The sequence below is a fragment of the Mastigoproctus giganteus genome, chromosome 6, assembly GCF_048544385.1.
Source record: "Mastigoproctus giganteus isolate SK-2022 chromosome 6, ASM4854438v1, whole genome shotgun sequence".
NCBI classification, from domain to species: Eukaryota; Metazoa; Arthropoda; class Arachnida; order Uropygi; family Thelyphonidae; genus Mastigoproctus; species Mastigoproctus giganteus.
In genome coordinates, this window is record NC_143580.1 from 191,993,604 (window position 1) to 192,018,859 (window position 25,256).

Sequence of the window (25,256 nt, forward strand, 5' to 3'; positions counted from 1 at the left end):
GTTTGAAATTTCATTTATAGAAATTTAAAAAAATTAATAGGTTACAATACCCTAATAATTTACTAATCACAAGCTTCATTCCTAGTTGTGGCCTTTTGTAGAACTAGTCTGAAAAGTGGGGATAATCCCACTCTTTCAGGTGGTGGAAGGTATTTATTACAGTATGTGTAGTATGTAGGATGTAAAACTTAAAACTATGCTCTCTCTCTCTCTCTCTCTCTCTCTCTCTCTCTCTCTCTCTCTCTCTCTCTCTCTCCCTGTGAATAATTTCATTTTCATAAAAAAAGTTTGACCAGTGAAACCAACTATAAACTATTTTTAGTTTGAGCAGCATGCACTTACAGATTAAAATGTTAAACAGTTTACAAGAAATGGTGGTGTATCCAGTGAATGGTCATTGAGTAAATTTTATTTTTATTAGGCATTTTGGTTTATATTAATTTAATGTGAAGGGGGTTCAAAAAAGATTGGTATTTACTCAGAAGTAGTTGTGATAGAAAGATTAATTTTTTTTGTTTCATACCTTGAAACCTCTATAGCCACCACACAAATTTTAGTTTCAATCTGACAGTTCATTTTTTTTCTTTGGAGCTGAATGAAGTGAAGTGTCACAATGGATAAAATGGAATACAGATCAGTAATTCGGTTCCTCTTTCTGTAAGAGAAAACACCCAAAACAATCCACAAATAAGTAGTCACTGTTTATGAAGAAGACTACCCAAGTCACAGTGTTGTTGCATATTGGTATAAATAATTCAAATGTGGAAGAACCTCAATGCATAATGAAGAAATCCCAGGCCACCCAGCAACTGCTATAACAGAAGAGAATGCTGCAAAAATTGAGACATTAATCCTGGAAGGTTGCGTCACCACATTAGCATCAAAGAACTAGCTGCAGAACTCCAAATTAGTATAGGGCCAGTGGAATCACTATGATCCTGAAACTAAACAAATGTAAAAACAATGGAAGCATGCAGAATCACCCCCCCAAAAAGGCAAAGGTGCAACCAAGTGTTTGCAGGGTGATGCTGTCACGTTTTTAGGGATCAGCATGATGTAACACTAACAGAATACCACCAAAAGGGCTGTACTGTGACTGTGAAGTGTTATTCAAACTTCCTAATAAAGCTACGTGCTGCTATAAAAGAAAAATTATGGAGAAAGCTGTCAAAAGGTGTATGCCTGCTCCGTGATAATGCCCGTGTGCATTCCTTGCATGCTGCAGTGAGCTGTGCTCACAAATGTGGGTTTGAAATATTGCTCCATCCTGCTTATTCTCCCAATCTTGAACCCATTGATTTCTTCCTTTTTTCCTGCCCTGAACTCCTTCCTTCATGGAAAACACTTTGCTGCTAATGATGAGGTGATTTCTGCTGCTGAGTCATGATCTGAAGGACAGTCAGAGAACGTCTACAAAACTTTCCTGTGGAAGTATATTGAAAGGTGACAAAAATGTGTCACTTTGTCTGGTGACTATCTTGAAAAAGTGTAATACATGGTGTTTGTTTTAACCATCTATCACAACTACTTTTGGATGAACATAAATCTTTTTTGAACCCTTTTATATTAATAATGTAATAAGTGGGAATTCTCTGTTATTTGCCCCCCATCGATGCGCAGGTCAAAAATAAATTATTGATCCTATTCCACTAGACAGGGGCAAAAGTAAATTTTAAAAATTTCTCTCTCTCTCGACTCCTGCCTGTTTTGGGCTCTTAAGGGCTTCTGACATGGTTCGATCCAAGTTTGAATCCCTTTTAATTACTTTTTTTGGTAAATACAAATATTATTCATTTTTAAAATGTATTTATTTTTCTCATTTTCATTATTTTTATTATATATTTCATGTCATATTTACTTTTTATTATAAAAAGTGGTTAATAATTATTAATCACCCAAAAGTAATGCTGCTCAGAAAGATTTGTTATCTGAAATTAAGTCCTGACCATTTTGAATATAAGAATCTTTCTCTGTTTTAATTAACATGCTGGTGTATTATTTAATTGCTATATTTTATGTCAGTATGCATCATCAACAAAGCACAAAAGTCTGACATTGCTTTCATCAAAGGAAACTAAAAAACAGTACTAGAGATGTGGCTATCCCACTGAGCAAGTCAAAAAAAGGGAAAGAAGTGATGGTATGAATAATTTGCATAACGTCTTGCTCTCTAAGGTGATAGATCGATTTTTATTGGATACCCAGAATTTGCATGCCAGGATGCCTATTATATCAAATATTCATCTTCAGTGACACTGTACAATGAAATATTCATGAAAAACATTTTGTTGTGTTAATTTTGTCGAATAGCATAGTTCTCTGAGATACCTTCAATTCAATGTTCTTCAGATAACTGGTATGGTTAGTCACTAAGTTAGATAATTTAAAATTAAAGTTTAACCAATGGTGATTAATATATAAAATTATTTTTATATTTTTAAGTAACTGCACTGTATTTAGGGAAAATTACTTGAAAAATTAATGCCATCACTGTCAGTTCAAATTATCCTGTAAGAAGTGTGCTTCCTGCAGTGTCTGTCTCCAAATATAGTGCAGTTAACTTTTATGAAATAATTGTTTCCAACCAAAGAGCCTTATAGGTGCAGTGTGGAAAAATTATTTAAATTGAAATGAGAGTGAATTTAATTGAACTGGGAAAAGGAACATAAAACTTCATGTGAAATATGTAGTAAATATAGAAATTAACAGTTTTGATTTTAATGTTGTTGTATGAACTTATTTTCCATAACTCTGTAAAGCTATAATAAGCGACAGTTAAGTAGGATATATCCTAAAGGAACTCGTGTTGATTCTAGCAACTATATGCCTCAGGTAAGTTTGTTGAAATTTGTTAAATCATATTGGTATTATCAGCTGAAGGGAAAGTATACAATTAGTCTTATTAAAATTTAGAACACTATCATCACATTAAAATAAAACAAGGTTTGTTCTATGTAAGTAATCATAGAATGCTGCCTTATTTTTGCTTATTCAGATTTAAATCTTGTTTTAGTTTTCAGCATGGTGATAATATGTTTTAATAACTTGAATTTTTTTGTTATATCCATTCTAAATAGTAGCCAATGTAAACTGTGTTTTACATAGTTTACAGTGACTGTGTCATTAGAAGATTGGATCTGACGTTATCAGAAGGATATATTAGTTTCTTCTGTAATTTTACTTTCCATTAATTAACCTAAATGTTCAAAACAACTAAAAAAAACTTTTTTTCTTATAATGTCCTTTGATTTTTATTGGATACCCAGAATTTGCATGCCAGGATGCCTATTATATCAAATATTCATCTTCAGTGACACTGTACAATGAAATATTCATGAAAATATTTTGTTCTGTTAATTTTGTCGAATAGTGCAGTTCTCTGAGATACCTTTGATTCAATGTTCTTCAGATAACTGATGATTACTGTCTGTATCAATGCTATAGACACATTTACATTTAACCTTCACAAATTGAGAAAAAATTTCTATTAACATAAATATTCCAGAGTGTTATTATTCATAGTATTAACAAAGCTTTGTTTTACTTTTGTAGATATTTTGTACTTAATGTTTATTTCATTTTCTGTTTGTAAAATTTCATATCAATGAACACTAGTGTCTAAAATTTAAGTTACATTCATAAACTCTGAGATATCTAGAAAAATGTATACTTGATGGAATTCCATCAAATCTTTTGCAGAATAGTATTACAGTAGAGCATCAACAATCCAAACTAATTGGAACCAAGGGCAGTTCGGACTTCTGATTTGTTCAGATTTTTGAACTTATCAAAAATACTGTTTTGTAGACTAAAAAAATGTTTAGTTAGTATAGAAATAAAAACACTGGCTTTAAAATCTGAGGGATCGCCTAATTTTTTGTTAAACTGCAGCATATTTTCACACAACAAAGGTACAGATATGGGTTCTCCTAAACTTTGTCGCTGTGCGAACCACAAATAAACAGCATCTTTGAGGGATGGCTCATTAGCTGTTCTCATAGTTTTTCTCTCCTTTTTTTTTTTTTTTTTTTTTTGCACCACCTGAATCAAGTTTTGATGCAAACTTTAAAATTTTTTCCTTGTTGTTTTTAATGTCTGTTATGGTTGACTTTCCAATCTCGTAAAATTTTACTAACGGAGACCTGCTTTCTCTCTTTGAAAGCCTGTTTAAAATCTTCAATTCAATTGTTAAAAATTTTTGCTTCCTTTTGTTATTGATTGACACTTATCTTTTTTTACTGTTTTAGCTTTTACAACCCCACCAAAAATGTCAGTGAACAGAAATATCAGATTAAAAAATGTGTTGAATAACAGATTACAAAGTTTATGTTTAGTTAGTACTGTATGTATTTAAATTTATTTTTATTTTGCTAACCTGTGGATAATATTCATCCAATTTTCATGTATCATTTAATTTTATTAGTTAGTAAGGGGAAAAAAAGTTTAAATTTTGCTTTATATCTTCATTTTTATAGCCTGTGGATAATAGTTCTCTCATTTTCACTTATTAGAATTGCCATTTAATAGAATCAAAATTCAATTTTCAAATGTGATCACAGTAACTGGCACTCACTGTAATTATTTTATGGCACCAACATAAAAAAATAATAAATGCTCTCTCATTCAGATTATTGATATTTTGAATTACTGACATTTGGATTTTCATTGCTCTTCTGTATTATAATTCAGTTATTGGTAATACACAGTTTGTATTAAATCACACAGGTAATAATCACTTGAATTAGTAAGGAAACGCTAAACACTTCATTGGTATTTTGAATGCACAACTTTTATTGGCCCCTCCATAGCCAGGTGGGCAGAAGCAGCAGTGCGTAGCACACGCCTCTTGATTAGACCGAGGTTTGAGCCCATGAGCCACCAAATACGGAGGATGCTGAAAGGTCAGGGAATGACCACCGCATATCCCCGGAACAATATGGCTTAGTTGCTAATGCTCCTAAAAACCAAATAACAACAACCTACTTTTATTCTATATTGCACAGTCACATAAAACAAATAATTTGTTAATTTTTATATAACTATGCAAGGGAGAGTAAAATTAGTGTACATAAACTACCAACACAGCATTTGTTATTTCCTTACTAATTCAAGACTCAATTGTACTGAGTTTAAAAATAAATATGCCTCTGTCTTCAAAAATCATGAGTCATTACTACCTAAAACTGAGGTATGTTCTGCATGATTTAGGGAATTAATTGAGAGTATGATCAAGGCTGGATTAAGAGTGTTTAGCCTCAAAACAAAGTGTATTTTGAGATCCCCTTGGAAGCATTTCTATACCCTTCCAGCTTATTAATCAGTTTATCATTTATATGCAAAAACATTTCTGCAAATTACTGATGATTTTCTCATGATTAGCTAGCATTCATCAGAAAAACTGTGGCACCTCCGTAGCCAGGTGGGAAGGAGCAGCAGTGCATAGCACACGCTTCTTGATTAGACCGGGGTTCGAGCCCGTCACCACCAAATACGGAGGATGCGGAAAGGTCAGGGAATGACCACCACATATCCCGGAGCAATATGGCCTTAGTTGCTAATGCTCCTAAAAAACAAATAACAAACAAACAAACATCAGAAAAACTTTTGTGTGTGTTTTTATGTACATATTAGCATATTTGTATTTAGCATACAAAACATTTTTGATTATCTATGGAATTTCAGTATTGGTTTTTATTGGAAAAAGAAGTGCTCTCTTGCTAAAACATTCATCTCCTTTGGCCTAAAAATGACTATTTGGAACTGCACCTGACACACAACAGGTGAAACATAATTGGAATTTTAGTAAAAATTTTGTTCCAGCCAAACGGAACTCCTGAGTTGTACCCGCCCTTAGCTCAGTGATTAATCCTTTGTGGTAGTCATACTGCTTATAGAAAGGATGATAATCAGCCATCATAATGATAGTAATAAGAATAACTTATGTTATTCTGGGATTACTGCTATCCAAAGCAGTAACTTGTATTTATCAATGTTAAACTTCAATTGCCACTTCTCAGCCCATCTTCCTAGTTCCTCTAACTCTTGTTAGCATTAACATGGAGGCGCCTCCGTAGCCAGGTGGGAAGGAGCAGCAGTGAGTAGCACACGCTTCTTGATTAGACCGGGGTTCGAGCCCGTCACCACCAAATACGGAGGATGCGGAAAGGTCAGGAATGACCACCGCATGTTCACGGAGCAATATGGCCTTAGTTGCTAATGCTCCTAAAAAACAAACAACAGCATTAGCATGTTGGATTCCTGTCATTAACCACCCTGCTAATCTTTGTATCATCAACCAGTTTAGACATTAAACTTGATATGCCTTCATCTGTATCATTAATAAATATTGAAAACAGGAAGGGGACCCAGCACTGAACCATGAGGGATTCTGTTAATAACATTAGTCCACAAAGGCTAGTGGCCATTAATAGCCACTCCACCATCCCTTTCCCCATAGCAGTAATTTTCTCCTAATGCCACACTGCTCCTATTTGTACAAGTGTTGTTAATGTGGACAGTGCCTAAGCTTTACTGAAGTCTAAATATATCATGAAAATATAAATAATTTTCACATCTACTTCCTTTGTGACTACATCATAGTAGCTAATCAGATTTGTCAGACAAGATCTCTTAACAAATCCATGCTCTGATTGAACTATAACTTCATTCCTCTCAAGATGATCCTGCATCTCTTTAACTATTTACTCCATTATTTTCTCCTGGAACAGAAGTCAAGCTTACAGGTCTATAGTTACTCATTTTGCCATTTGATCCTCCTCCTCTGTGAACAAGAAAGATAATTGCACATCTTCATTCTGTAGGGACCTCCCCTAAATTCAGTGATGTTCTCATAATTAAGGCTAAAGGTTTGCTTATGTCTTTTGCTACTTCTTTTAATATAATTAGATAGATTCCATTAGCCCCAAATATCTTATTTACTTTCAGCTTCATCAATTTCTCTTTCACTTTTCTCTCAGGTATCACAAAATCATTTTGCTTCCAATTAGAATTTGATGTGCTTTTGGTATCCCCATACCTAAAAACTTCTCAGTGTAAATGTGGATGCATGCAAAATATTTATTTAGTTTATTAGCAAACTGAACAGGATCGTCAATAGTAATGTCATTCATATCCAGTAGGCCAATGTGATTTATCTCTTTCCTTCTAGTGTTAACATAAGTAAAGGATTCCTTACTACTTTTATGTGCATTCTTAGCCAAAACTGCTTTTAACAATCTGCCCTGGCTTGCCTAATCCCTGTAGTGACCCCACTGTAAACTAATTTGTAGTTACTGTAGTTTGTAGTTATGCTTTTTTGGGTCCTCTGATAATTTATACTCATCCTGTACATTTTTATTGTCTACTGCTGATCTCATTATCTCATGTGTCATACATTTAGGTCTAAACCTTGAACAATATTTCTTAGTTGGTATCTTCCATAAATGCTTCCTATTTAGAATTTGTAGCTGATAACATTTTCAGTTGGTCCCACTGAAAAGAATTTAAAAACTGTCTAAGACCATTGTAGACAGTTTTTAAATCCCACATCTTGCATTGATGTGGGATTTACTTTGTGAAAGTAAATCCCACATCAATACACTGTGATCACTGCCACCTAGAGGTTCTTTTATCTGCAGATACTTAATACATGAAGAGTCACTGTTGATAATCAGATCAAAAGTATTGCTTTCTCTTGTTACCTTTCTATCTTGTTGGTGTAGAAAGAATTCATCCAATAAATCCAGAAATATTCTGCTAATGTGTGAGTGACCAAATCATAAGTTTCATTCACTACTTGGAAAGTTAAAATCTCCCATTATACGACATTCTGATTTACTCCCACTCTATTTTTCCTGCATAGTCAAATGTTATCTTGGCAGTTCCAATCAACTGTTTGTTTGTTGCCTTAGGTGCTATGTGTTTCTTAACCAAAAGCTTGACTCCCTCCAATCTCCTATCATTTCTGCATACTATCAGTGTGCCACTACATTTTTGATATCCCTATAATGTCTGCTTTTGATGACTTAACCAAATTTGGATGACTTATATCAAATTTATTTATTATGCTCTTAGCATTAGTGTAAAAGCTACTTATATGAATGCCTGTTTTTTTCTCTTAGTAACCTTAACACAGCCTATATATTTGCTTGTTGCCTGAGGATTCCCAGCAGACCTTGTAATCTCCACACTCTGCTTGCCAAGAAGCAGTGCAAGAATCAATTTCACCTCTGCCTGAGAACACAGACTGATACAGTAACATATCAGTCTGTGTTCTCAGCTCCATCTGGTGTGAAAATCTTGTGCACCATTATTCTGGTGCAGTCTCCAGTAACTATAACTACTTGACTTACAAGATTTTAAAAAAATACGCATTGATGATGTCGTTTTTATGCTAAAAAAAGCCAAATCCAATGCATTTCATCAAACAGTTACTTACTTTTTTGAGTGTTGAAAATAAAAATTAGAAAATGTGTTGAATTGCATTTGAAAACCTCTTTGAGCACTAATAATGGAACAGTTGTTTGTGATATACAGTTCCACAGCAGCCACTCTTTGTTCACAATATAGGATTCTGTTTCAATAATTGCAAAAACAATGCAATCCATATGTGTGGGAAGAGAGAGATTACTCAAAAAAGAAAAAAGTATAGCCAAACAAAATCTCCAAGACTTTTGGGGCACCTTGTGCATGCCATAAAATTTCCATTGAATACAGAGTATGTTAAAGTATATCTTTAGTTCACTGATCATAGATTATCTCATTATCTTGGGATTAATTTGAATGTATAAGGGGAGGAGTCAAATATGACCTGGATTTTTTTTTTTTTTTTTTTTGTTTAATCATATACTTAACAGTCATCTCTTTTTAAGACACTCTGCCTACTTCAGAATACATTTGTTCTGGCATTCATTGAACTTTCACATTCCAGTTTTGAGGAAATCTTTTGTTAAATGTTTTGAGCAAATCTTTTGTTGCACATACAACTTTAGCAATGCATATTTTCACTTAGTTATTCAATATGAATTTCTTGCCTCATACGTGCTTTTTCAGTAGTGCAAATAGATGGAAGCCACATGGTGACAAATCATAACTGTAAGGTGAAAAATAATATTCCTTCCCAGTTCAGTCAGTTTATTCACAGTGAGATTAGCCATATATGGATGGGAATGTAGAAAAAATACCTTTGGAGAGAAAACCTTGCATTGCTTCTTTGAAGCAGGTTTCAGTGAGTTTTTTAGGAGGTAACAGCACAGCCTTGCTGTAGCAAATCAACATGGTTAATACCTTTGACATCCCAAAACACATGGCCATCACTATTTTGCTGAGGTCATGAAGATGAATTTTTTCAGTGGTTGTAAATATGTGTCTCTGTTCCATACTAGAAGGTTTGCTTTTGGGGTGGGAGATGAGAATGTTTGACCCATGCCTAATCAGTGATTACAATACATTTCACAAAACAAAAATCATCCCCTTCTCTCTGAAACTGTACATTCAGAACCTGTACAATGTGAATTTGCATCGTTTTGTTTAGATAACAGCTGTTTAAGTGTCACTGGTATACAGTAAAATGACATTTTTACTGTATACCAGTCTGATTTTACTGTATACCAGTCGTTATGGATTATGTGTTAACATTACTAACACTATTGTAAGTTTCAGTACCATTCACTGACCATTATTTGTTTGTTACACCATAGGAGTTCATAAACACATGTGATTGTCACAACACTGATTGCAGTTGTTTTCCACACAGTGACAAGACCTTACCCCCATTTGCACCATTCAAGAACTGAAGACTATGTCAAGCAATATTCCCATACTGTGCTCGGATTCAAGCTTCTTTTGACGAAAAAATTAACAATAGTGCATTGTTATTTTGAACTAGAAATGTGAGAAGCTATATTATTTCATACCAAAATAGGATGCTATGACGACTAGACAATTGTTGTTTCAAAAAAACTTCTGTCACTGATGGTAATGTACACGGTTTTAACCAGCTGCATTAACTATATGATTTATTTAAACAAAAAAAAAATTGCAAGCCAAATTTGAACTCCTTCCCCCCACACTCATATTTTTGATATGATTAAGGCTCTATATTTTATCTAATCATATTGGTAAAAGTAATGCTTGCACATACCTCAACAGTTCTTGTTTGTTAATGATATCAAGAGTAGGAGACCGGCAGAATTACTTAACAAGTACAGGTCACTGTTGAAAAAAAAGCCGTGAATTAGGGTTGAATTTGAAAGTGTCTGCAATTCTGCCCAGACACAATAGGAGGGATTATATGATGAGAGCCTTGTCGATCAATTCGGCCCTGGAAAGATTGCGCAAAGCTCAAGGGGTAGAATTTTTTTCAGCCTGGACTGTACTTGTTAACAGGAGAGACTGCTTCTACAGGGATGGGATACACTTAAATAGAAAGGGTGCAAGCATATTTGCTGATGCTATCGAGGCAGTGTTAGGTGGGTCGGAAAACTGCTAGCTTGGGGGATACAAAGACTAATAGATAAAAAATTGGCCACTGGCAGAGGTGAAAGTGATTCTTGCATTGCTTCTATTGGAATGAGCAGAAGCCTGAAAAACAAGATGCAGGATATATCAGAGACTGCTGAGAGTCATTGCGGTACAAGTAAACACATGAGTTGTGTTAGGGTAGCTAAGAATAGAAACAGGTGCATGTATACTATCATGTATACCAATGCTAAGAGTTTAGTAAATAAATTTGATGAATTTCAGATACTACTCAAAACATCAAAGGCAGATATTGTTGGGATATCAGAGACGTTGTGTCACACAGATATAAGGAATGCAGAACTGGAATTTGGGGAGTACAACATCTACAGAAAGGATAGACAGGATAGGAAGGGAGGAGGGGTTATGCTATTAGTTAAGAAACACATAAAATCCAAGGAAGTGAAGCCAGTCGATATCGCTGGAAAGTGCAGTGTCGAGTCAGTTTGGTGTGACATAAGCATTGGGAGATCAAAATTGAGAGTAGGAGTGTGCTATAGGCCTAATGACTCTGATGAGTATAATAGGAAACTGTACAGGGAAATAGAGTGGGCCAGTACGTCAGAGAGTCTTATAATGGGGAATTTTAATTTCCCAGCCATTGATTGGAATTTGGGGGCTGGTTACTCACACACTAGCAAGGCTTTTGTGGATTTATTGGATGACTGTTTTCTACATCAGCATGTTCGGGAGGCAACTAGAGGGAGTAATACTCTTGATTTGATTATCAGTAGTGATTCTTCATGCATTAAGAATCATGCACCTCCGTAGCCAGGTGGGAAGGAGCAGCAGTGCATAGCACACGCTTCTTGATTAGACCGGGGTTCGAGCCCGTCACCACCAAATACGGAGGATGCGGAAAGGTCAGGGAATGACCACCGCATATCCCGGAGCAATATGGCCTTAGTTGCTAATGCTCCTAAAAAAAAAAAAAAAAAGCATTAAGAATCTGCAGATAAAGGAACCACTAGGTGGCAGTGATCACAGTGTGCTGAAGTGTGATTTACTCAAAGAGGTAATTACCGTTAGGGGTAAAGGGAAGGGTTATTGCTTTCGTAAAGACGACTACAATGGACTGAGACAGTATTTAAATTCTATACAGTGGGACCAACTGATGATGTTACCAACGGCAAATTCAAAATGGGAAGCATTCAAAGAACTTATCTTGGAAGCTACTAGGCTTTACTTACCAACTAAGGAATATTGTTCAAGGTTTAGACCTAAATGGATGTCAGATGAACTAATGAGACATATGGCAGAGAAGAAAAATGCATGGGATACATACAAATTAACATGTGACACAGAAGCCTATGATAGATAGAAGTTGATCTGTAACCAAGTTACAAAGGAAGTTAGGCAGGCGAAGGCAGATTACGAGAAATCTTTGGCACGGGGTGCAAAGAAAAACAGCAAAGAGTTCTTTACTTATGTAAACTCTAGAAGGAAGGGGATGAATCAGATTGGTCCACTTGATATCGATGGGTCAACTGTTGATGATCCTGCTCAGGTAGCTAACAAACTAAATGAATATTTTGCATCGACATTCACACGAGGAGTTATTCAGCAAGGGGAATGCCAGAGTTGTATTCAACTCTGGCAGTAAGCTAGAGAATCTTGTAATAACTGAGAGTAAAGTGGAGGAGAAATTGTTGAAGATAAACACAAGAAAGGCACCTGGGGTGGATGGGATCTATCCAGTTATATTAAAGGAGGCAGCAAAGGAAGTAAGCAAACCCTTAGCCATAATTATGAGAGCTTCCTTGGACTCAGGGGAGGTACCCACAGACTGGAGATGTGCAAATGTGACCCCAATTCACAAAGGAGGATCAAAGGCCGAAACAAGTAATTATAGACCTGTGAGTTTAACTTCTGTTCCAGGAAAATTAATGGAGGCACTGGTTAAAGAAGCACTGCAGGATCATCTAGCCAAGACTTCAGTTATAGCTTGGACACAGCATGGTTTTGTTAAGGGGAAGTCTTGCCTGACCAATTTGATTGGATACTATATGCGGTCACAAAAGAACTGGATGCAGGGAATAACTTTGATATTATATACTTGGATCTTAGAAAGGCTTTTGATACTGTTGACACGGAAGACTGCTACACAAATTGGAGCATTGTGGCATTGGAGGCAAATTTCTGCTATGGATAAAGGGGTGGTTGAGGGGAAGAAGACAGAGAGTGGTAATCAATGGACACTGCTCATAGTGGACTAATGTTATTAGTGGAGTCCCTCAAGGTTCAGTGTTGGGTCCATTATTGTTTTCTGTATTTATAAATGATATTGATGATGGTATATCAAGCTTAATGTCCAAGTTTGCAGACGATACTTAGGTTGGCAGGTTTGTCAAGGACACTACTGACACTATGCTGCTGCAACAGGATCTGGAAAAGTTGAGCAGATGGGCTGAGAAGTGGCAAATGAAGTTTAACATTGACAAATGTAAAGTACTACATATGGGAAACAGCAACCCCAGAGCAACGTATCAACTCTGTGGTACTACAGTGACAGTGGTAGAGAATGAAAGGGACCTGGGGATGGTTGTGCAGGCAGATATGAAGTTCTCTGAGCAGTGGAGACAGGCTGCAAGAGTAGCTCATGGTGTATTGTCAATGATATATAGGAATTTTTCTAGCAGGGATAAGGAGGTGATTATTCCCTTGTATAAGGCAATGGTCAGGCCAAACCTCAAGTACTGTATACAGGTCTGGAGGCCTCATTTCAAGAAGGATGTAGAACTGCTGGAACGAATACAGAGAAGGGCAACAAGATTAGAGAATGGAACAAAGGGGTGCTCTTACGAAGAAAGGCTTAAGTTTTGCAAATTACAGTGTCTGGAGACTAGGCACCAGCGAGGTGATCTGATAGAGGTGTATAAAACCTTGAGTGGAGACAGGCTGCAAGAGTAGCTCATGGTGTATTGTCATTGATATATAGGAATTTTTCTAGCAGGGATAAGGAGGTGATTATTCCCTTGTATAAGGCAATGGTCAGGCCAAACCTCAAGTACTGTATACAGGTCTGGAGGCCTCATTTCAAGAAGGATGTAGAACTGCTGGAACGAATACAGAGAAGGGCAACAAGATTAGAGAATGGAACAAAGGGGTGCTCTTACGAAGAAAGGCTTAAGTTTTGCAAATTACAGTGTCTGGAGACTAGGCACCAGCGAGGTGATCTGATAGAGGTGTATAAAACCTTGAATGGTTTGAGCATGCTCAATGCTGATGGGATTCTTCCTCTTGCTCAGAATAATCACCTGAGAGGGCCTAAATTCAAATTGAGTTAAGACAGATGTAGGATAGACGTGCAGAAATTTGCCTTTAGCCAGCGGGTGGTTGGTTGGTGGAACAGACTTCCATCCCTTGTCATGGAAGTTGATAGCCTAAATAAGTTTAAGGCTCAGCTGGACAGGTATTTTAAACAAACAGAGTGGTGAAGTGAAAGTGTTTTTTTTTTTTTTTTTTGGCTGATGCTGCATAATCTCAAATGCCTCTACTAATGCTAGTGCTAATGTTACTGCAACAGAACATATTAGCAAGATGTTGAAGGCAGAAACGTTTCAAATGAGTGTGTAGCTAATGCCAAGGAAGCAAGCTTAAATAACTTTAAGGGGTATGTTAGGGTAGTTAACTGTACAAGAACATTAATTGTTTATATAGTAATGTCAGAAGTGTCATTGATAAAATGAGTGAATTCGAACTGCTGGTTAGGACAAGTAACGCTGACATAATGTGGCTTACAGAAACATGGTGCCACCCGGAAATAGGGGATGATGAGTTTCAATAAGTTATGTATAATGTATTTAGGAAGGATAGTGAAGATAGAAGGGATGGTGGGGTCATGCTTCTTATCAAAATTAGTCTGAGCACGACAAAAGCTCTCCCGGATTAAGACATTTCACATGCTAGAATAGAATCAGTATGATGTGAGATAGTTGGAAGCAAAGATATAATGAGAGTGGGAGTAATCTACAGACCAGGTGATTGTGAAGATCATGACGAAAGCCTTTACATGCAAATAGAATGGGCAAGTAAGATCAAATCTGTCTTATTATGGGTGATTTCAATTTGCCTCTAATTGATTGGAGCAAATGGGAAGGAAACTCCACATGGGGAACAAAATTTTTAAATCAACTAGATGATTGTTATTTGTATCAACGTGTCAGGGAAAGTACTAGGGAAAAGAATATTCTAGAACTGAAACTAGAAGTATTGCCTAAGAATCAAATTCTAATAAATTTATTTTTTAATTTTCAGTAAATATTTATTTTTTTCAAATCTTTCAAAAACTGGAAGGGTATACACTATTCACTTAAAAAAATCCAGCGGGTATACAACATATAACAGTGTATACCCTCCACTACAGCCCTGCCCTTATGTAATCGACGTGGGATAGTATTAGATACCCCAGCTGAAGTTGCAGATGAACTCAACAGTTACTTTGCATCGATATTTACAGAAGAAAAACCCTTTGTGTCAATGAGAAATTATAGGAATGAAGTTGAAAAAAATTTAATTAATGATGTTGAAATTTCACATGTTTATTTAATGAAAAAACTTTCGAGCCTACAGGCCAGTAAGGCTCCTGGGGTTGATGGCATATACCCTATAATCTTAAGGGAGGCAGCAAGTGAGTGCATTGAATCATTGAAGCTAATTATGAGAGCATCACTGGACTCAGGAATGATTCCATTGGATTGGAAAAGTGCCAATGTATCTCCAATACATAAGGGCTGTTCTAGGAGTGAAGTGGGAAATTACTAGCCGGTCAGTCTAACTTCAGTGGTAGGGAAATCATGGAGACAATCAAAGTTGTAATTCAGGATCATTTAGATAGAAATGGAATTTTGAAGGATACTCAGCATGGTTTTGTAAAGGTAAAATCATGTTTAACTAATCTGGTTAGCTATTTTGACAGGGTCACTCAAGAGCTGGATTTAGGGAATAATTTCAACATTGTTTATTTGGATTTCAGTAAAGCATTTGACTCAGTCCCACATGAGTGGTTACTTTATAAGCTGGAACAGGTTGGAATCAGTTAAAATCCTTAGATGGAAAGCTGGATGGCTTCAGGGCAGGAGGCAGAGGATTGTGACTAGGCACCTGCGAGGTGATCTGATTGAGATGTATAAAGCCTTGATCATGCTCAGTGCTGATGGGATTCTTTCTCTTGTATAGAATAATCGGCTGAGAGGGCATAAATTCATATTGAAGAAAGACAGTTGTAGGATAGATGTGCAGAAGTTTGTCTTTAGCCAGCAGCTGGTTGATTGCTGAAACAAACTTCCATCTGTCGTTGTAGAAGTTTATAGTTTAAATAGATTCAAGGCAGAACTAGACAAACATTTGGACCGAGTGGATGGGTGAAATGAGAAGGGTGTATGTTGTTGTTGGTTTTTTTTTTTTTTTTTTTTTTTTGGCTGATGTTATATAAGCTTGCTTTCTTGCATCATGTACCTTTGCTAAAGCTAAATCTGAGGAGGAATAACCAATAAATGGTTATTCCTCAGATTGGGTTGATATAAGAAGTGGAGTTCCCCAAAGATCAGTATTAGAACCACTGTTGGTTTTGATTTTCATAAATGACATCGATGAAGGGATAGAGGGCATGATGTCTAAATTTGCAGATGATGGTAGAGTAGTTAATGGTTTAGTTAATTTGCAGAATATTGGTAGAGTGGTTAATAATCACCACCAAGCAGAGCTTCTTCAGAGTGACCTAGATAGACTTTGGAGATGGTCCGAAAAATGGCAGCTATGCTTTAATCCAACAAAGTGTAAGGTATTGCACCTGGGGAACAGTAACTCCAAAATAACTTATACACTTAACGAAGTTGAACTAAAGCTGGTATTGGAGGAAAGGAGCTTGCGTGTTACGATATGGTCAGACATGAAGTTCTCTGAGCATTGTAGACAGGTTGCAAGGAAGGCCCATGATGTCTTATCGAACAATTGCTAGTAGAGATAAGGATGTCATGATACTATTATTAGTATTAGCATTATTAGAGGCATATGCTGCAAGAAAGCAAGCTTATTCAGTATCAGCCAAAAAAAAAAAAAAACGCTCCCATTTCACCCCTCCATTCGTTCCAAGTACCTGTCCAGCTCAGCCTTAAATTTATTTAAGCTATCAACTTCAACAACAAAGGATGGAAGTCTGTTCCACAAACCAACCACCCGCTGGCTAAAGGCAAACTTCCACACATCTATCCAACATCTGTCTTTTCTCAGTTTGAATTTATGCCCTCTCAAATGATTATTCTGAGCAAGAGGAAGAATCCCATCAGCATTCAACATGCTCTAACCATTCAAGGCTTTGTACACCTCAATCAGATCACCTTGCAGGTGTCTAGTCTCCAGACACTGTAATTTGCAAAATTTAAGCCTTTCTTCATAAGAGCAACCCTTTGTTCCATTCACTAATCTTGTTGCCCTTCTCTGTACTCGTTCCAACAGCTCTACATCCTTCTTAAAATGAGTCCTCCAGACTTGTATACAGTACTCAAGATGTGGCCTGACCATTGCCTTATATAAGGGGATAATCACCTCCTTATCCCTACTAGAAAAATTCCTGTATATCATTAACAAGACACTATGAGTTACTCTTGCAGACCATCTGCACTGCTCAGAAAACTTCATATCTGCCTGCACAATTACCCCAGGTCCTTTTCGTTCTCTTTACATTTGTTAATGTTAAACTTCATTTGCCACCTCTCAGTCCATCTGCTCAACTTTTCTAGATCCTGTTGCAGCAGCGTACTGTCATTAGTGTCCTTAACAACCCTGCCAACCTTTGTATCATCTGCAAACTTGGACATTAAGCTTCATCAATATCATTTATAAATACAGAAAACAACAATGGTCCCAATACTGAACCCTGAGAGACTCCACTAATAATGTTAGTCCACGATGAGCAGTGTCCATTGATTACCACTCTCTGTCTTCTCCCACTCAACCATCCCTTTATCCATAGCAGCAATTTGCCTCCAATGCCACACTGCTGCAGTTTGTGCAGCAGTCTTCCATGTGCAACGGTATCAAAAGCCTTTTCTAAGATGCAAATATACGATATCAAAGTTATTCCCTGCATCCAGTTCCTTTGTGACAACATCATAGTATCCAATCAAATTGGTCAGGCAAGACTTTCCCTTAACAAAACCATGCTGTGTCCGAGCTATAACTGAAATCTTGTCTAGATGATCCTAGATTATATAAGGCTATTGTTAGTTGTTTGTTGTTATGTTATTTGATTTTTAGGAGCATTGGCAACTAAGGCCATATTGCTCCGCGGATATGCGGTGGTCATTCCCTGAGCTTTCCACATCCTCCGTATTTGGTGGTCACAGGCTTGAACCCCGGTCTAATCAAGAAGCGTGTGCTATGCACTGCTGTTCCTGCCCACCTGGCTACGGAGGCACCATCTATTGTTAGACCACACTTGGAATACTGTGTTCAAGTATGGAGATTGCACCTAAAGAAAGACATTGTACTTCTTGAAAGGGTCCAAAGACAAGTAACTCACCTGGTGAGATCGGCAAAAGGATGTCTATATGAGGAAAGGCTTCAAATATGTGGGTTGCAGAGCTTGGAAACTAGGCACGTTAGAGGAGACTTGATTGAGGTGTTTAAGGCTCTGAGAGGCATAAGTAAAATGAATGAGGATAAAATTTTCACGGTTATAAATTATTCTAGAACTAGGGGCCATAATTTCAAGTTATGGTGGGGGGATATTTAGACTGGATTGCAGGAAGTTCTATTTTAGCCAGCAAGTTATAAATTACTGGAATAAGTTACCTACATGGGTGGTAGAGGCTGACAATTTGGGGAAATTCAAAGGTCAGCTGGATATGGAAGGAGGGAAATGTGTAGGTTGTCTGTTTCCTTTTCTCTTATTAATTATTATTTTTTTTCTTATTGTTATTTTATTTTATTTATTTTTTTATTTTTTTTTTTACTACATAATAAGCCATAGACTTCCTTGCACCATATGGCCATTGCTAATACTAATACTATTTCATCATAAGAAAATGTTGAGTAGCCAGTATTGTAAATACAGTCGATTCCGGTTATTTGGGACACATCGGGACTAGTGCATTTTGGCCCGATTAAGTGGCTGCCCCAATTATCCGAAGTTTCACGTAAATAGTTAAAATACAATGTACTTCCCCTTTACAATTAGTTCACTGTACAATCAAATCACGTTACGACGAACTCACCATAGTAAAGTACCGTTCACTATATGATGTGCAGTGATGTGAATTGACTTGATGATGTGAATTGAATTTTAATTCTATTAAACAGCGAGTCTAATTAGCGAAAATAGGAGGAATATTATCCACAGGCTATAAAAGTAAAGATATATTAAGCACAAATTTACCCTTTATTACCTTACCAATTAAAAAATTAAATGATACGTGAAATTCGGAAGAATATACGTGATAATCGGAATAATTAATACGTACTATAATATGTACATACTAACTAAACTAGTTGACATTTCTGTTCACTGACATTTGTGGATGGGGGTTAAAATTTAAAACTGTAAAAAGATAAGCAATCAATAACAAAAAATACGGCACACACAAATTTCAAGTAACACAATACACGAAAGTGGGAACGGAGTAACGAGTTACAAAGCTTTAAAAATAGTTATGAAGAGAAGATTCTGAAAATTATTTTTTTTATATGATTGAAGATTCCATGGAAGTGTAAACACATTTTACCATAATAACCCACAGAATTCCAGCTGTTAGTATTATCGCAAATTCAATAAGATCGAGTTTACTATCCGTTTATGATAGATTGCACTAACAGAAAAGCCCAATAAACAGGTGACTGCTAGTTGTTTTTATTGTTTTATGGTTGTGACCCCCAGAAATCCGACCAAACTATGTGGTACAGTCAGAGACAATCATAGGGTAATCTCTAATGCTGCGGTCTCCTGCCCCGATTAAACGGCATTTTATCCCAATTAAGCAAAGTAAACCCTGGCTGTTTTCTCGATTGGGTTCTGGTTTTTAAGATTTGTCCCAAATAAACGGCTGCCCCGATTAACTGGTGGCCCAAATAACCGGAATCCACTGTATAAATAAAGAAACTGAGCAGTTTATAAATGCATGGTGCACAGCTTCACTTTTAAATATTCTGATATGAATGAAACATCTCCCGAGGGAATCTTAATTTCTGGGTATATTCACAATACCTTATATTATTTTAACCCAGACTATTTGTGTGATTAATTCATTTAATTAGTAGAATACATTTCAGACACACCTAGTAACTATGGAGCCTCCGTAGCCAGGTGGGCAGGAGCAGCAGTGCGAAGCACACGCTTCTTGATTAGACCGGGGTTTGAGCCCGTGACCACCAAATATGGGGGATGTGGACAAGTCAGGGAATGACCACTGCATATCCCTGTAGCAATATGGCCTTAGTTGCTAATGCTCCTAAAAACCAAAATAACAACAAACAACAGCCTAGTAACTATGAAATCCATCTTATATAATCCAAACTATTAACTTATATTAATTACTCAAGTCTCCTTTAAATTGTACATTGTTAATAAAAGCTTAAGTTATTAGCTTCTTGGTTATGTTTTCCTTCTAGATCTTTGGTTTAGTCATTTTTAACTGAAGATAAATTTAAAAAGTTTCTTTTAAATTTATCTTTCTTTTTAATTTATTTTAAATTAAAATAAATTTTAATTTAAAAGGTTTCTGTGTGAAGCAAAGAGTATCTGGTATCTAATAATTTATATGAATTTAAGTTCTCAATTTAAAATTAAAAATAACATGAAACTGTATGTAATAAAAATATAAACTCTCTTTTTTTTTAAATATTTTTATTAATTATAAGGTTTAACTTATGTTATTGCAGGTATTCTGGAATGCTGGCTGTCAACTTATTGCCCTTAACTTTCAGTCTTTAGGTATTTTTTCAAAGTAGAAATTTTAGTAATATATTTAGTATATTACATAAATGCCATAATATAGAGTGGCCAATGAAAGACTGAAGAGTTTGAAAAAGTCATAACTTGTTCATTTTTAATCTTTTTTATTTTCTTTTTTTAGAGGTTATAGAGCATCCCTTGGAGATTAAAATGTGGCCACTGAAAGACTGACCACCCTTTCAGAATCTTCTGAAGCGATGTTCTGGCAGTGCCTAGTTGAACAGAGCAACGACGGTAGAGGCAGATGGATCCTCAAGGACACTCTGCCGTACATAGGACCTCTTTCCGGAAGATCGCCGACTGATCCTGTTCTTTCAAACCGGGCGATTAGGTTCCCAATCATGTTATCGCTAGGAGGATTTTAAAATGTTGCCGGTATTTTCTCTGAGTTTCAATAATTGATCTTTCACTGGAATAGAAAAACCCAACGAGTTTTACTCATTGCTGGACATCATACATAGCCATTTTAATCTCCAAGGGATGCTCTATAACCTGTAAAAAAAGAAAATAAAAAAGATTAAAAATGAACAAGTTATGACTTGTTCAAACCCTTCAGTCTTTCAGTGGCCACCCTCTATAAAATTTAAATGAATATTAAATGCAGGTAAACTCAACACAAAACAGTACACTAATTCTTCATTACCAAAATACTGTTTTCATCCTGCACTCCAATTTTTTTATTTCCCTGTCAAATCTGACAATATTTGATGCACCTGCTAAGCACTGACTTCTTTGCTCATATACCAAGTTTCCTCTGGCCACTGTTTTAGAATCTTGTATATTCATCCCACATAATATTTTATGTTGACTTCACCTGCATTATCATACAACAAAATGCATTGTTATTCCATACATTTGATTAATTAATATTTGTATTTGACATTTGTATTCGTATCTTATACATTTGTATAAGACAATAACAGGATTAGTAAAGGAATGGGATTCTTGGTAACAGGATTTTAATCTTAATTTTAACTGGATATATTAACCTTACCATTAGAGTTTCACATTCATCTATATTAGTAATTAAATTATTGGCGCCTCCGTAGCCAGGTGGGAAGGAGCTGCAGTGCGTAGCACACGCTTCTTGATTAGACCGGGGTTCGAGCCTGTCACCACCAAATATGGAGGATGCGGAATGGTCAGGGAATGACCACCGCATATCCCGGAGCAATATGGCCTTAGTTGCTAATGCTCCTAAAAACCAAATAACAACAACAATTAAATTATTAAAACATATTAATCATCCTACTCTGTTTTATGTTCTCTACATTATTGATATTCAGCTTACTAATACTTTATATGAATTAAACGATACTTCATCAATTAACAAAATTTTACACCTTTTTGATTCACTAAATCAAACTTCTACAGTTCTCTGTATGTGAATTATATATAGAGTTATGACCATGAGTGAGTTATTATCCTCTGTGACAAATATGGATTATCCTTTCCATTAATTTCATTTCCCATATATACTGTTCAGTCAAAACATTATGACCATCCCTGTGTTTTAGCATTCAACCATTCCTCCCCACCTGGTGGCATACCTGTCACAATGAAAATTAGTAAATGTGATACTACAAGTTCATGGCATGCACTGCACACATTATATTTGATCGATATGGGCAACAGGCATGATCTGATAGACTTCAAAAAAAAAAAAAAAGGATAATTGTTGGCTAAATTAGCATTAGCATTCATTGAGGCTTATGATGCAAGAAAGCAAGCTTATAGAGCATCAGCCAAAAAAAAAAGGAAAAAAAAAAACCTTCCCATTTCACTGATCCATTCATTCCAAATGTTTCTCTAGTTCAGCCTTAAATTTATTTAAGCTATCAACTACAACAACAGATGGAAGTCTGTTCCAGCAGTCAACTACCTGCTTGCTAAAGGCAAACTTCCACACATCTATTCTACAACTGTCTTTGCTCAATTTGAATCTATGCCCCCTCAGGTTCTTAATCTGAGCAAGCAGAAGTATCCCATCAGCATTGAGCCTGCTCAAACTATTCAAGGCCTTCTACACCTCAATCAGATCACCTTGCAGGTGCCTAGTCTCCAGATGAGAGACTAGGCACCTGCAAGTAAGGATCTCTCCCGGTAAGAGAACCCCCTTGTTCCTCTCACCAATCTTGTTGCCCTTCTCTGTATTCATTCTAGCAACTCTACATCCTTCCCAAAATGAGGCCTCCAGACTTGTATGCAGTACTCAAGGTGTGGCCTGACCATTGCCTTATACGAAGGTATAATCACCTCCTTGTCTCTGCTAGCAAAATTCCTATATATCATTGACAAAACTCCGTGACCTGCTCTGGCTGCCTGTCTGCACTGCTCAGAGAACTTCATATCCAACTGCACAATTACACCCCCCCCCCCCGGTCTTTTTCATTCTCCACTTTCCACTTTCCTGAGTGTAGTACCACACAGTTGGTACGTTTCTCTTGGGTTAGTGCTACCCATATGCAGTACTTTGCATTTGTCAATGTTAAACTTTAGTTGCCACTTCTCAGCCCATCTACTTAACTTTTCTAGATCCTATTGCAGTAGCATACTGTCTTTACTATCATTAACAACCCTGCCAACCTTTGTATCATCTGAAAACTTGGACATTAAGCCTGATATACCTTCATCGATATCATTGATAAATATACAAAACAACAATGGGCCCAGCACCGAATCCTGGGGGACTCGCTAATAACATTAGTCCACATAGAACAGTGTCCATTTGTTACCATTCTGCCATCTCCCACTCAACCATCCCTTTATCCATTGCAGCAACTTTCCCTTAATGCCATACCACTCTAATTTGTACAGCAGTCTTCCATGGGTAACAGTATCAAAAGCTTTCCTGAAATTAGAGTATATGATATCGAAATTATTTTTTGCATCCACTTCCTTTGTGACCACATCGTAGTATCCAGTCAAATTGGTCAGACAAGACTGTGTCTGAACTGTTACTGCAGCCTTGTCTAGATGATCCTGCAATGCTTCTTTAACCAGTGACTCCATTATTTTCCCCGGAACAGAAGTTAAACTAAGAGGTCTATACGTATGAGTAGCAGTAACCCCAGAGTAGCATATCAACTGTATGGTTCTACACTGACAGTGGTAAAACCCACTTTGTGAATTGGGGATGCATTTGCACATCTCCAGTCCATGAGGACCTCCCCTGGATCTAAGGATGCTTTCATAATTATGGCTGAGGGTTTGCTTACTTCCCTTACTGCCTCCTTCAGTATAACTGGATTGATTCCATCTGCCCAAGGTGTCTTTTTTTATGTTTAACTTCAACAATATTTCCTCCAATTTTCTCTTTGTTATTACAAAATCATTTAGCTCCCTGTCCTGTTAGAGTTTATTGAAGCTGTCCTACATAACATACTAGTGGGTGTTTCAAAATTATGTATACACACTACAAATTTATATTTAATAAACAATATATACAAGTGTAAAATCTTTTTGATACTTTGAACACAAAAAACATTTTTTTTACAACAATAAAACTTTAATTGTTGAAAATGCACAAGCAGCATCTATCTCCAACAGATCTACATACAGAAATGCACAAATAAGGTGAAATATTTTCTGCTTCTTGTTGAATTTTTAATTCCTTCATCATTCTAAAACCACTTGTATGGTTTTAACCTAACTCTTGTATACACTGTCTTGTTGATTTTCTTGGGTTGCACAAGATTGCATTTCTTACAGCTTCAATGTTTTCATTACTTCTTGAAGTCCTCTTCCTGCCACATGCTAAGTTATTGATATTCTGAATGGTTCCATGCTCCTCAAATTTATTCCGCAAACAAGTAATTGTTAAACGTGTGGGCACTTTTGTTCCATATCGTGATTTCCAAGAACGCTAAACTTCATTGACATTTTCATATTTCCAATACCATTTTATAATTGCCTCTCTTTCTTGAAAATTTAATTGGGTACTCTACATCATTTTAGAGTTATCTATAAAATAAAACTAGAGGGGCTTAGAGGGGAACAGGTGTCTGTGTCTTATCAGACACTCAGTCTAAAACACTGATAGGTCCAATATCTTTCTATTACAGAAGATTTAGAAGTCCGGTTGGCCTGCCTCTCTAAAATCCACTCATGCACACCTTCTCGATGGTAAGCCCTGTTTTTCAAGTAAAGCCAATTATACTCCGATGATTTTCCTACCAGGTATAGTACAGCACAACTCCGAGCATAAAATACAAAGACTGAGACAGAAGGTAAAAAGCAGTCTCACCCTGACCATATGAATGCCAATGATAATGTATATCAGGATGATTCGGTCCTGGAATTTGAGGCAATATGGCCTCAGGTCGTCCTGTATCTCTCAAAAAAAAAAAAAAAAAAAAATGCGAGAGAGGGAGAAGACAAATCTAGTTTTCTCCAACTATATTAGAGAAACATCATCATCATATGTTAATGTATATATGGTGGCACCCGGGCAAGCACCCATCTCCACCCAATATATATTAGAGAAACAAAGATTTACCGTGGCATTTACCTATTTAGGTTAAATTCGTTTCTTGAAGACAGATACCTGCAGGATTATTTTGGACAATATGATCGCAGACTAGTTTTCGGAAGCAAACAGAAACAAATACTAAACCCAAATAATGCGTACACTTATTCAATAAAATGGGGCTTAGAGGGGAACAGGTATCCTGTGTGGTATCAGACACTCAGCCTAAAACACTGATGGATCCAATATCTTTCTATTACAGAAGATTTAGGAGAAGTCTGGTTGGCCTGCCTCCCTAAAATCCACTCATGCACACCTTCT

General features: G+C 36.4%; 1 protein-coding gene across 1 annotated transcript in view; it reads left to right on the forward strand.

Annotated features, from left to right (window-relative positions):
- LOC150084836 (1-phosphatidylinositol 4,5-bisphosphate phosphodiesterase classes I and II-like) overlaps positions 1-25,256 on the forward strand; it is a 932,481-nt gene that overhangs the window by 741,634 nt on the left and 165,591 nt on the right. The window contains exons 17-18 of the mRNA XM_090376366.1: positions 2,760-2,832; positions 20,395-20,446. Coding sequence (XP_090232492.1) covers positions 2,760-2,832; positions 20,395-20,446 — 125 coding nt within the window. The remainder of the gene's footprint in view (positions 1-2,759; positions 2,833-20,394; positions 20,447-25,256) is intronic.